The sequence below is a fragment of the Xyrauchen texanus genome, chromosome 28, assembly GCF_025860055.1.
Source record: "Xyrauchen texanus isolate HMW12.3.18 chromosome 28, RBS_HiC_50CHRs, whole genome shotgun sequence".
Classification (NCBI taxonomy): domain Eukaryota; kingdom Metazoa; phylum Chordata; class Actinopteri; order Cypriniformes; family Catostomidae; genus Xyrauchen; species Xyrauchen texanus.
Window position 1 is genome coordinate 1,950,620 of NC_068303.1, and position 14,318 is coordinate 1,964,937.

At 39.8% G+C, this 14,318-nt stretch overlaps 1 protein-coding gene across 1 annotated transcript in view; it reads right to left on the reverse strand.

Moving 5' to 3' along the window:
- The window catches only part of arhgap39 (Rho GTPase activating protein 39), a 58,578-nt gene continuing 44,260 nt past the window's right edge, over positions 1-14,318 (reverse strand). Inside the window, exons 9-10 of the mRNA XM_052095281.1 lie at positions 7,486-7,655; positions 1-5,014 (exon numbers count right to left, since the gene is read on the reverse strand). Coding sequence (XP_051951241.1) covers positions 4,820-5,014; positions 7,486-7,655 — 365 coding nt within the window. The 3' untranslated portion in view covers positions 1-4,819. The remainder of the gene's footprint in view (positions 5,015-7,485; positions 7,656-14,318) is intronic.

Consider the following 14,318-nt stretch of genomic DNA (forward strand, 5'->3'; position numbering starts at 1 on the left):
TGTGTATGAGTATATGTGTGTGTGAGTGAGTGTATGTGTGTGTATATGTGTGTGTGTGTGTATGTGTGTGTACATGTATGTGTGTATGAGTATATGTGTGCGTGTGTATGAGATGTGTGTGTGTATGAGTATATGTGTGTGTGAGTGTATGAGTGTGTGAGTGTATGAGTATATGTGTGTATGAGTGTGTGTGTGTATGTGTGTTTGAATGTATGTGTGTGTATGAGTATATGTGTGTGTTTATGAGTATATGTGTGTGTATGAGTATATGTGTGTGTGTGTGTATGAGTATATGTGTGTGTATGAGTATATATGTGTGTGTGTGTGTGTGTATGAGTATATGTGTGTGTATGAGTATATGTGTGAGTGTATGTGTGTGTGTATGTGTGTATCGGTGTATGAGTATGTGTGTGTGAGTGTATATGTGTGTGTGTATGAGTGTATGTGTGTGTGTATGAGTATATGTGTGTGTGTGTGTGTGTATGAGTATATGTGTGTGTATGAGTATATGTGTGAGTGTATGTGTGTGTGTATGTGTGTATCGGTGTATGAGTATGTGTGTGTGAGTGTATATGTGTGTGTGTATGAGTGTATGTGTGTGTGTATGAGTATATGTGTGTGTGTGTATTTGTATGTATGAGTGTGTATATGTGTGTTTATGAGTATATGTGTGTGTATATATATATATATGTGTGTGTGTGTGTGTATAAGTATATATATGTGTGTGTGTGTATGTATATGTGTGTGTGTGTGTATGAGTATATGTGTGTGTGTGTGTGAGTGTGTATGTGTGTGAGTGTGTGTATGTGTGTGAGTGTGTGTATGTGTGTGAGTGTGTGTATGTGTATGCTGGTCTCAGGACATTGGTCACAGTGGCTCACAAACTGAAGAAACTTTCCATCAGACCCATAGTCATATTTCATTTCTTTAAAACTCTAATTTTATGCTAATGGCTGATTTTGAGATCTGAACCTAAATGTCTCCAAACATCTGTGAATATTAAAATCTCCAGTAGTCAAATACTGCAGCAGATATATTCTGTTATTCTGTTTTAGCTTTTATTACTTGTATTTATTACACTTTGTTCTGTACATATTAGGACGTGGATATGGTGATCATGGCAGATTGTGTGCGGAGGTGAACAAGCCAAACCAATACATGTATTTGAGTAAATCTCACAAAACATGTTAAGAACATGTCAAGGGCATATTTCACTCCAAAATCAAAACATCAGGTCATTATCGCTCCGCTTCAGGGGTTTGATTGACCCTACATTATCACACGTATTACCAGTGTTGAGTAAGTTACTCTAAAAAAGTAATTAATTACTAACTACTAATTACATCTTCTACAGTGTAATTAGATTACTGTACTAATTACTCTGCATTACTTATTACTAATTACTTTCTAAAACTCTTATCAACCTCGACCAGATGAAAAATACAAGAACAGACATGAAACTGTTCTTTTAATTCTTTCAAATACATCATGTAAAATAAAATTAATTATTCATGAACTGGCCAAAGAATTTAAAGGGGCGGCGTTAAATTAGAACGCATACATTTTAGACGTTAAATTCAGTATTGTTTTATATAGAATTGTTCTATAGTCTATAAAGTATTTAACACAATTACATCAAGAAGTAACTAATTAAATTACTGAAAAATTAAGAGTAATCCCTTACTTTTACTTTTCCAATGAAAAAGTAATTGAATTACTTCGTAATGCATTACTCCCAACACTGTGTATTTCACAGCTACATACCAGATAAATAAACTTATAGATATAATATATTGATTTGCATTACCCAGAATACCCGGTTGACCAGTGGATAGCGTGATTAACCAATCAGAATTGAGAGTTCCAGCGAAAAAAAAAAGGACTTATTATTTTTATGACAATTAAAATCACTGCACCCCCAAATTCGCATAATCACATTGTGAGAAACAAAATCATAATAATCATATAAATACTTTATGCAAAATATAATTTCTTATTTTTCTTTTGGTTTTGGGGTGAAATATGAGCTGGACACGTTCCTTGTGAGATCCTCCCCTTTTACTCCCTTTTACTCTCTCTCTCTTTTAAAGGCAGGAATGGGCACAGAGGGTCAATATTCTGTGTTTGGCAGTGTGGTAAAGATCATTACAAGCACCAACCCAAATCAGTGTGTGTGTGCATGTGAACAGGGGATTTTTGCATGCTTGTAATTCGGGGCTTGTGTGTACAGTATGTGATCATTTCGAGCTGAAGTGTGTCATTGTTTCAGTGTTAAAAGCTTAAAGGTGCTGTAAGCGATTTTATTATGGAAAGGTACGTGAAACAAATGTCCAACTCCCTGAGAGATTACTCAAATAATTGTAAGATATCTCACCGGTCTCTGGGACAGCTCTAGACTCTGTAAACAGAAAATAGAAATGTGTCTGCGGGCCGCAGACAATGACGCTTTCGACCTGTCAATCATTTTGCACGTTCTCATAGAGTTGTAGTTGCTGACAGGGCTGGACTGGTAATCTGGAATATCGGGCATTTTCCCGGTGGGTCGATTCACTTTGGGGGCGATCAGGGGCGGACTGGCCATCGGGTGAACCGAGTGGGCCGGTGGGTCGTCCGCGAAACAGGCCGTGATAAGCTAAAATGAGCCACAGGGTTATGTAGAACGGACCACAAAACGGTGCCACGATATGCAGAAAAGGACAGAAAAGGACAACTTTTGGGCCAGTTGCTGGCATACCGGGCATTTTCCCGGTGGGCCAACGCACTTTGGGGCCTATCAGGGGCAGACTGGCCATTTGGGAAAACTGAGTGGGCCGGTGGGTCGGCCGCGATAAGCTAAAATGAGCCGCCACGTTCTGCAGAACGGACCACAAAAGATCCACCCCCCCAGTTGCTATGTAAAATCCCAGGACGATTTCTCTTCCCAGTCCAGCCCTGGTTGCAGCGAATAATTGAGGCTTAATGCCATTTTTAAGCCATGTTGTTTATAACAGTTGTCAGTTGAGGGCGCTATTTTGCTGCTGTTGTTTTTGATGTTTCTGCATGTGTCGGTCTCAATAAAGCTCATTCGTTATCTCTGTAGTGTTGGAAGTTGGAAAGAGGGGGCGTGGCTAATCTAACGGCTCAGTCTCGTGGAAGAAGAACGGCTGAAATCGCTTACAGCACCTTTAATATGAGTCAATTTTATGCAAATCATTTGTAGGTGGAGTTCCATCCAGACCAGCACAGAAATTACACACTTCAGCTTTATAGTAGGTAGTTTACTATGAAGGGCATTTGTGTAGTGTGTATCGTTTCAGTGAGACATAACAATAGTTTATAAACAATTAGCAGTGAATGTGACAGGTGATAAGTGAACACACACACACACACACTCACACACACACACCCGTAAGCTGAGTAGCCAGTAGCCAGCTAGAGGCTGTAGCCTTTAGCGTCCTCGTTTGTGCTTCGCCTCCCATGCTGGAGACCCCGGTTCGAATCCCGCTCTGAGCAGGTTGAGCAGGACCGGTCGCACACAGGCATACCTTCTCTCACACAAACACACACAGATAAATGCATATGAACAGTGAGACATAAGATTGGCGTTTTCTATTTCAAAAGGCAGTACAATACTTAAAAACCCTTATTCAAATAAATAACAAAATAAATTAATCATATACAGTAAAATCAGACAGACTGTTCTACGAGCCGGTCACGTTAAAAAACAGAAAGGGACACATTCGATACGTACATGCACGCTAAAAAAATCAACAGCAGGACAGTCACGATCATGAAAGGACGGTTCGTTTATCCGCTCAGAAACATTCAAAAATCAAAGGGGATTGAAGATTTGTTGATCTAGAAGTTTTGGTGAGTTTGGGAATATTGATGTCACTGCAAAAAAAAATATATATATATTTCTGAATCAGCATTTTTGTCATTTTCCAGCTCATCGTTATCCTAATAAACTCCTGAATGTCAACACAATTCCCTTCCGGCGGATATACGCATTTAAAACGGAGTGTTTCGGTTCCAAGAAAATGGACCGAAGCACTGATGACATCATCCTGCACTGCTAATATTTTTGTCCAATCAAATGCTCTCTAGAATGAGAATGCCCCTCCCCCTGCAGCCGAACAGCATTCGTGTCCATAGCTGTGACTAAACGAAAGCCCATTGGCTATTTAGAGAAAAGGGGCGGGGCTTTTGATACATCCCACATAAACAAATGATTTCATTTGGATTTTTAAAACAAGGTAAGAAGCAAAATTATCTCTAATTAATCTTGAATTAAGGTCACTTTTCTTATCCAAATGGCAAATTGTGTGTTTTTTTTTTTTTTACCTTGTTTTAAACACAAAATTGTTAAAATATCTTCCTATTATGCAAAGACAACTAAAAGTTAGTTAATTTTCTCGATCTTGGTGTTGTAAATATTCGTCTCTGTTTGTTTTGAGCGACCCGTCCAACCCCACACAACAACACTGGCTCGACCAATGGCGTGAGTTGGGGGCGGGGCTATCTGTTTGTACAACCGTTGGAATATGAGGGAGTTTTTTTCAGCGTTAAAACAAAGGAAAGTATGAAGTATCTTGTTTTAAAAAAAGATTTTGATAATTTATTGGAAAACAAGACGAATATACTGATTAAGAAAAGTATTTTCTGCAGTGTGTATGATGATGGAGTGTTCAATACTGGAAGAGTGTAAACTATGGGAGCTCAACGAGGTTGTTTGCTGGGTGATTCACGTGTGGGTGAACCCGGAAACCGTGTGCAAATGTAAAGGTGTGAATAATAATGTGTGTAAGAAAGTGTCTGAACGTGTGTGTGTGTGTGTTCGCTATAGCACTCCGTCCATGAAGCTGGTATCGAGGTGCTGGACTAATACGCGAATGAAGCTCATTTCTTTGCGTGTGTTCTCGAAGATGACGCGCGGGTCATCGGACTGACAGCGCAGGCAGTTGGGCGCCATCACCATCGCCAGATTACTCACGTCCATCTTGGTCAAAGACACGCTGGCGGCTTGAGCGAAAACCTGCAGTGAAAAACAGAGAAGTCGCTTGATGATTAAAGTAAACAGTTAAACACATGCACAGTGAGTCATCATAATGATGCTGGTGGCACAGATTGAAGAGCAGCACTAACTAGCATAAACCAGCCTAAACCTGATCCTTCAACCAGTCATCGTGTCTTCTTTTAAAAAGATACATTTAGGTACTTACAGCCGTTTGTTCGGCTCACTAATATAAACTGTGTTTTATCAGCTGTATTTAGAATAAATTACTTTATGTTCAATGATCTGTTTAGCATGTTTTGTTTAATAGCCTATGAATTGCAATTTCATGTTGCCATTTGTTTATCGTCACCCTAAATAGTCTCTGCTTTTGTGGCATTGATCAAATGTTCAGAATTTATAGTAGAAATACAAAATAGCATTTGATAGTTGGGCGATATTATAACAAAAATAGCTTTAAAGTAGTCTTTAGAGTTAGTCAAATCAAAAAATAAAACGAGACCTTTGTTAAATAAAACAAAAAAACAAACAAAATTAAATGAAATAAAATTAAAGTTAAAAATAAAATAAAATTGATAAAAAAATTAATAAAATTCAATAAAAGTAAAATACAATAAAAAGAAATTAAATTTAATTAAAATTCATAAAAACTAAATTAAATTCAATAAAGTAAAACACAATACAATAAAAAAATATATAAAATTCAACAAAAAATGTTATTCAATAAAATAAAAACAAAACAAAATTAAATGAAGTAAAATATAAAACAATACAAATCGTAAAATAAAGTAAAATTCAATAACAAAATAAAATAAAATTCCTAAATTTAATTAAATTCAATAAAATAAAATTTATCAAGATAAAATAAAATTCAACAAAGTAAAACACAATACAATAAAAATCTATAAAATAAAATTCAACAAAAAATAAATTCAATTAAATAAAATTCATAAAAACAAAATAAAATTCAAGAAAGTAAAATACAATAAAAAATATTAAAATAAAATTCAATAAAAAATACAAATCAAATGAAATGTATAAAAACAAAATAAAATTAAATAAAGTAAAAATTCACACTCGACTGCCAAGCTGATCCAGTGAGAGCTGAAGGTCACGGACCGATGATGACATGAAGACAACATCATCTGCAAAAAGCAGCGATGAGATCCCCAGCCCACCGAACCGCACACCTTCCCCACCCCGACTACGCCTCGATATCCTGTCCATGAATATCACAAACAGGATTGGTGACAAAGCGCAGCCTTGGCGGAGACCAACCCCCACATGGAATGAACTCGACTTTGTGCCGAGGACCCGGACACAGCCCTCGCTTTGGACGTACAGGGATTGGATTGCCCTAAGAAGGGACCCCCCCACCCCGTACTCCCGCAGCACCTCCCACAGTCTCTCCCGGGTCGAGTGTGAAGCAGCTGGGATGAGGATTAGCACCTCTAAATCTGAGGCCATGGTTCTCAGCAGGAAACCGATGGAGTGCGTACTCCAGGTAGGGAATGAGGTTTTGCCCCAAGTGAAGGAGTTCAAGTACCTCGGGGTCTTGTTCACGAGTGAGGGGACAATGGAGCGGGAGGTTGGCCGGAGAATCGGGGCAGCAGGGGCGGTATTGCACTCGCTCTATCGCACCGTTGTCACGAAAAGAGAGCTGAGCCGAAGGCAAAGCTCTCGATCTACCGATCAATTTTCGTTCCTACCCTCACCTATGGTCATGAAGGTTGGGTCATGACCGGAAAGAACTAGGTCGCGAGTACAAGCGGCCGAAATGGAGCTTCCTCAGAAGGGTGGCGGGCTTCTCCCTTAGAGATAGGGTGAGGAGCTCAGTCATCCGTGAGGAGCTTCGGAGTAGAGCCGCTGCTCCTTTGCGTCGAAAGGAGTCAGTTGAGGTGGTTTGGGCATCTGGTAAGGATGCCCCTGGCCGCCTCCCTAGGGAGGTGTTTCAGGCACGTCCAGCTGGGAGGAGGCCTCGGGAAGACCCAGGACTAGGTGGAGAGATTACATCTCCACACTGGCCTGGGAACGCTCGGGTCGCCCAGTCAGAGCTGGTTAATGTGGCTTGGGATAGGGAAGTTTGGGGCCCCCTGCTGGAGCAGCTGCCCCCGCGACCCGACTTCGGATAAGCGGTTGAAGATGGATGGATGGAAAGTAAAAATTATTAAAATAAAGTAGAATTCAATAAAAAAATACAATTCAATTAAATATAAAAAAAAATAGAAAATACAATTTATAAAAACAAAATAAAATTCAATAAAGTAAAATACAATACAATAAAACATATTAAAATAAAATAGATAAATAAATTATATAAAATGTTTTATATAACAGTTAACATTGGTAAACAGTACATTTATTGATTGATTGATTGAGTGGGATGGTGGGCGGCTTATCTCTAAAATTTTATAGGGTACCAAGTGAGCCACTGACAGACAGACAAACAGACAGATAGCATGAGAGATAGACAGCAAGGCAGAAAGACAGACCTGTAGGAATCGGATGAGGTAGCAGAGCACCAGTTTGTTGATGTGAGGGAGACTGAGTACGACGTTAACAGCAGCTGCAGGACTGTCATAGTTCATGACACACTGTTCATAATATTCATGAGGAATCACGGGCTCCTCCAGCTCCCTGTACCACAGCTTCAACAGAGACGCTACAGAGAGAGACAAAGTTGAGCTTAGAGAACATTGTTTTGGACATCTACTACTAGTAGTCATTTTTCCATCAATGGTTTTCAGACCAAAGGTGTCACTTTCAATTGACTATATCACAATTCCAGTGGGTCAGAAGTTTACATACACTAAGTTAACTGTGCCTTTAAGCAGCTTGGAAAATTCCACAAAATGATGTCAAGACAATTAGCCAATTATCTTCTGATAGGAGGTGCACTGAACTGAAGGTGTACCTGTGGATGTATTTTAAGTAAGTAAAGTAAGTAAAGTAAGTAAAGTAAAATTTATTTATATAGCACTTTTCACAGATAAACATCACAAAGTGCTTCACAGTAAAATGTAATACAAAAACAATTTAAATACATTCCCCAAAATACAAACAACAAACACTACAAACAACCATAAAAAAACCCTCGACTAACCAAGCCTGCTTGAAGAGCAAAGTCTTCAGTTGTTTTTTAAAAGAATCAACTGAGTTCGCGCAACGTAAAACAAGAGGCAAAGCATTCCACAGCCTGGGAGCGACTGCCTGGAATGACTGGTCCCCTCTAGTTTTAAAATGGGTACGGGGAACAACTAATAGCATCTGAGCTAAAGACCTGAGACTCCGGGTAGGAGTGTGCGGCTGTATCAGGTCAGTGATGTATGTAGGGACTTGGCCATGCAAGGCTCTAAAAGTAAGAACTAGAATTTTAAAATGAATTCTATACTGGACTGGTAACCAGTGAAGTGAAGCTAAAACAGGTGTGATGTGTTCTCTTCTCTTAACGCGGGTTAAAAGCCTTGCAGCAGAGTTCTGAACAACCTGGAGGCTGATGAAGCTCCTTCTTACTCAAACACGTAAAAAGACTGTTACAATAGTCTAGACGGGAGGAGATGAATGCATGAATAATCATCTCTAGCTCACCTTTAGTCACAGATGATCTTAATTTTGAAATGTTCCTCAATTGAAAAAAGCAGTTTCTAACTAATTGTTTCGAATGAAGCTCCAAGGACATAGCTGACTCAAAGACAACACCTAAGCTCCTGAGGCTCGGATGGACAGACGGGCCTAAGTCAGCCAATATGTTGTATTATCTTTGGGATTTTACTTTCAGGGGCGATAATTAGTGTTTCTGTTTTGTCAGAATTGAGAAGCAAAAAGTTCTCACATAACCACTTTTTAATACTAGACAGACAATTAATTAAAGAGGACAATTTAAACAACTCAGTTTCCTTAAAGGAGCAATACAGTTGGATATCATCCGCATACAAGTGATAAGATATGTCACTAAACTGACTAATAACCTTACCAAGAGGAAATATATACAAGAGGAACAAAATAGGACCCAAGACAGAACCCTGCGGTACCCCACACGACAACTCTGCAGTTTCAGACACAATCTGATTCAAATTCACACTAAAGCTTCTACCTGACAGGTAGGATGAAAACCATTTTAAAACTGATCCCGACATGCCAACCAGATCACAAAGTCTATTTAACATAACATTATGATCAATTGTGTCAAAAGCTGCTGAGAGGTCCAATAAGACCAACACTGTATATTTTTAGAGTCAGCTGACATCATAATATCACTTCAAACTTTAAGTAACGCCGCTTCTGTGGAATGTTTTTTGCGAAAACCAGACTGGAATTTGTCAAATAACTCATGATTCTCTAGGAAAAGGGTGAGTTTTTCAGCTACAACTTTTTCTAGAATTTTTGACATGAAAGGAAGCTTCGAAATTGGTCTATAGTTTTCCGGTTGTAGCGGATCCAGATTCGTTTTTTTAAGTACAGGCTTAACAGCCGCATGTTTAAAAAAAGCAGGAACAACACCATTTAAGAGTGAGGAGTTAAGCATCTCAACAATACAGGGGCCAATGTAGTCAAAAACTTGTACAAATAGCACAGTAGGAACAACATCCATAGGACAAAATGATGGTTTCATAGAATGTAACAGAGAGGTAATGTCAAGTAACGTCACAGGTGTAAAAGTGGACCAACAATGCAGGGGGGACATGTCACAGGCAAAGCTCTGAGCCAATGGTGGTTCAATGTTAGCCCTAACGTCTCTGATCTTATTAACAAAAAAGTTGAGGAATTCATTACAGTCAGATCTAGATAACACTGTTGTTTGAGAGCTAGTTGGAGAAACTATTGTATTAATGGTGTCGAATAAGATTTTACGATTGTGCTTATTCGAGGAAATAAGTTGAGAAAAAAAGCACATTCTCGGCTTTTTCAACATCTCATTCAAGGTGACCATTAGATCTTTAAGATGGAGCCTGTGAACCTCGAGTTTAGAAGACTTCCAAAGACGCTCTACTTTTCTACAATTTCTCCTAAAACTTAAGATAGCTTCATCAATCCATGGACAGGTTTTATTGTGGGAGACAGCTCAATTTAATTGGTGCTACTTTATCTAGAATCGATAAGCACTGACCATTAAAAGATAAAATAAATTCATCAACATCAGTACATCCTTTCAGAGAACATGGGTCAAACAAGGCAGAGAACCTCTCTGCAGTGTCTTGATTAATAATCCGCCTTTGTGTCATAATTCTCTGGGGCGGAGGATCTTGAGGAAAGTTAATATTAAAAAACACACAGCTATGATCACTCACATGTACATCTTCCACATGTGTATTTACAATATCTAGACCAAGAGAAAAAACAAGGTCCAGGGTGTGACCCTTAATGTGCGTGGGTCCAGTAACGTGCTGAATGAAATTAAAAGAGTCTGTAATAGAAAGGAGATTAGCAGCTGTATTGCATGTAAAATCATCAATATGCAAGTTAAAGTCCCCCAAAATTAAAACCCTCTCAAGTTTGATGATAGATGACAAAAAGTCAGTAAAATCAGTAAGAAAGACACCTGCCGGGCCAGGAGGGCGGTAAATTAACACAGTGTAAAAAACATTAGAAGAGCCTACTTTAAGCATTTGAGATTCAAAAGAGGCAAAATTTTCTGAGTTAATCACTCTACATATGAAACTGTCACGCTGCACAACAGCAAGTCCACCACCACGACGTGCCAATCGAGGCATCCCAGTAACAGAGCAGCCAACAGGACAGAGCTCGTTTAGGTAAACAAACTCATTTTCCCTTTGCCACGTTTCCGTAAGAAACATAAGATCAATGTTCATGCTCATAAAAAGCTCGATTAAGAATAAGCGATTTATTAGAGATGGAATGGGCGTTAAGCAAGGCAAAGTGGAGTAATGTAGCGTTCGACATACCGGCATCAAGAACAGCTGATTGTGACGGAACTGACCGTAAACAGCTGACACAATCACGAGGACTCCATTTGCGGCGAATTGACAGTCGCTGGTCAGGCGGCACAGAGAACATCGGTAATGGCAAGACCATCACGATCCCGTCAACAAATTGCTGATACACGCGAGGTTCACATCCAACCGGTAAAAGCATCGCGGGGTGTTGGTGCTGAGGAGCATTTTCACCCGTATTTAGGGGGAAAACTAGTCGCAGCCACCGAAATCGTTCCCCGCGATATGGCCAGAGCACCCCCGTCCAGGATTGGCGCCTTCTCTTCACTTGAACGCCAGCTCTGCAGCCCCTTCTCTTCGGTCTCTTCTTAGGATTCCCAGGTCCCCTGGCTGTAAACAGGAGCCGGTACTCAGGTGATGAAGGAGGACGCACAAACGGGGGCGGAAAGTTTTGTCTGAAACTTTCCCAACTTTCAGAGAGACTTTCCATAGACACTCTGATGTCCAACAACGAGCGTCGATCATAAGTCCGAGCAGCAAAGACACAATAGTCAGACGATAGGGCTAATATGGCAACATATAGGGTGAATACAAACATAAAAAGTTTACGCAAGTGCGATGCAGCAACGGCCAAGCCAAACACAGGCGCCATCTTAAGGCCTACTTTCAAACTCTGTGACTCTTTGCTTGACATCATGGGAAAATCAAAAGAAATCAGATCTCAGAAAAAAAATATATAAGTCTGGTTCACCCTTGGGAGCAATTTCCAAACACCAGAAAGGTGCCACGTTCATCTGTACAAACAATAGTACACAAGTATAAACACCATGTGACCACACAGTCATCACACCGCTCAGGAAGGAGACGCATTCTGTCTCCTAGAGATGAACGTAGTTTGTGTGAAAAGTGCAAATCAATCCCAGAACAACAGCAAAGGACCTTGTGAAGATGCTGGAGGAAACAGGTGGACGAGTATCTAGATCCACAGCAAAATGAGTCCTATAGTGACATAACCTGAAAGGTGCTCAGCAATGATGAAGCCACTGCTCCAAAACCACCATAAAAAGCCAGACTACAGTTTGCAAGTGCACATGGGGACAAAGATCTGACTTTTGGAGAAATGTCCTCTGGTCTGATGAAACAGATATTGAACTGTTGGCCCATAATGACCATCGTTATGTTTGGAGGAATAAGGGGTTTGAGGCTTGCAAGCTGAAGAATACCGTCCCAACCGTGAAGCATGGGGGTGCAGCATCATGTTGTGGGGGTGCTGCAGGAGGGACTGGTGCACTTCACTAAATAGATGACATCATCGAGAAGGAAAATGATGTGGATATATTTATGTGGATATATTGAAGCAACATCTCAAGACATCAGACAGGAAGTTAAAGCTCGGTCACAAATGCGTCTTCCAAATGGACAATGACCCCAAGCATACCTCCAGATTTGTGGCAAAATGGCTTGATGACAACAAAGTCAAGATATTGGAGTGGCATCACAAAGTCCTGACCTCAATCCGATAGAAATGGGCAGAACTGAAGAAGCGTGTGCGAGCGAGGAGGCCGACAAACCCGACTCAGTTACACCAGTTCTGTCCGGAGGAACGGGACAAAATTCCAGCAACTTATTGTGAGAAGCTTGTGGAAGGATCCCCAAAACATTTGACCCAAGTTAAACAATTTAAAGGCAAACAAATACTAACAAAGTGTATGTAAACTTTTTGTCGAGGTAGCCCAGATTTCTGCTGATCCTGTTTGTGAAATGAATAATGCAGTTCAGGTCAGTATTTATAGTTGAAGAGCGGCAAGTCAGAAGTGTGTTAGTGGCTAATAAATGGCTTTATTAGTTTTCACGGACTGACCTGGAATCAGATTTCCAAGAACAGATCCAATGGGACACACTTCATGAATATGGGCCAACGAGTGAGAGCAGTTCTGTAAATAACATGCGTCCATTTATAGGAAACGCAAGAAACTGGAAGATTACAGTCAGAATCACCCAGAGAAATAAACCATCATTTATAACTGCTTTCTACATGTAAAGGTGCAGTATATCGTGTTTGTGAAAAGGCTTGTGGAGATGTTGGTCCGCCCACTGTGTGTGGGAAGTTTAAGCTATTTATATTCAGAGAGAAATGGGGCATTGCAGAAAGCCTGTGGCTACAGGTGTGTGTGTGTGTGTGTGTAACAGCAATGATACAGAGGTGGACTAATCGCAGTTAGCACAACTACATTGTAAAAAACAAGTCATGAAATCTTCCAAGTTAAGCTCAATTCACAAAATCAATTTTGACTCGTCCCTGCTTTTCTTTAAAATAAGCAAAACTTGAGGTTCCAGTGAGGCACTTATAATGGAGGTCAATGGGGCCAATTTATGGAGGGTTTAAAAGCAGAAATGTGAAGCTTATAATTATATATAAACGTTACATCGTCATGGTAACAAAGTTGAAAAATTGGACATAACATAACACAGACGCTAATAGTAAGTGATCACACTAACATATTGTTTATGTAATGTGTCTATACGTTTGAAACGGTGAGTATTTTAATGTTTACAGATTGACCCCCATTGACTTCCATTGTAAGTGACTTTTTTAGCATTGTGGGACCTCATGTCCACATGACTGGACGTTGTCTTTTGGCTTCGCTATACTTAAAATGAATAAAAACCGACTGAATACTGTTCACAAGACTCTAGACTGTCATTTAAGGGTTAAACGTCTGGCGCACTGAGTCACGTGACACAACAGCATGACGTCGATTTCCTTGAAGCGCTTTTACAGAAGCAGCACCAACAAAAGTGCCTCTGGTAAGAATCCTCTTTATGTGTTTCCATTGAAACCTGATTGGTTGTAAAGAGGAGTGTCTCTAGTTTCATTTGATATGCTGCTTTAAAACATCTGTTCATTTTTCGCACATCAGCGCGCGGATAAACATGATGTCCACGTATGTGTCCACTAGCACCATATTTCCTTAAAACTAGAAAAACACGTGTTCAACTCTAAACACATCTGTGGGTCATTTCACTTCATTTTAATATACATTTTGTTATATTTTATTCTGTTATCTCGTTGCAATACGATTCTATTCATTAACATTAATAAATACATTCTTAAAAATTTACTGTCAGTGAATTAGTGCATCCAAAAACTGATAAATGTGTCTTTCAGAGGCTTTATATGGAGTTAGGATGAAAATAAGGTGTATTTCAAACTGTTCTGAGACCAGTGCAGACAGACAGCACACTGGAGGTTAAGTCATGCACTAAATAGGGAGCAAGGGAGCATCCTATAGCTCTCTATAACTGTTCTGAGAGCAGTGCAGACAGCCACCACACTGGAGGTTAAGTAGTGCACTAAATAGGGAGCAAGGGAGCATCCTATAGCTCTCCTATAACTGTTCTGAGACCAGTGCAGACAGACAGCACACTGGAGG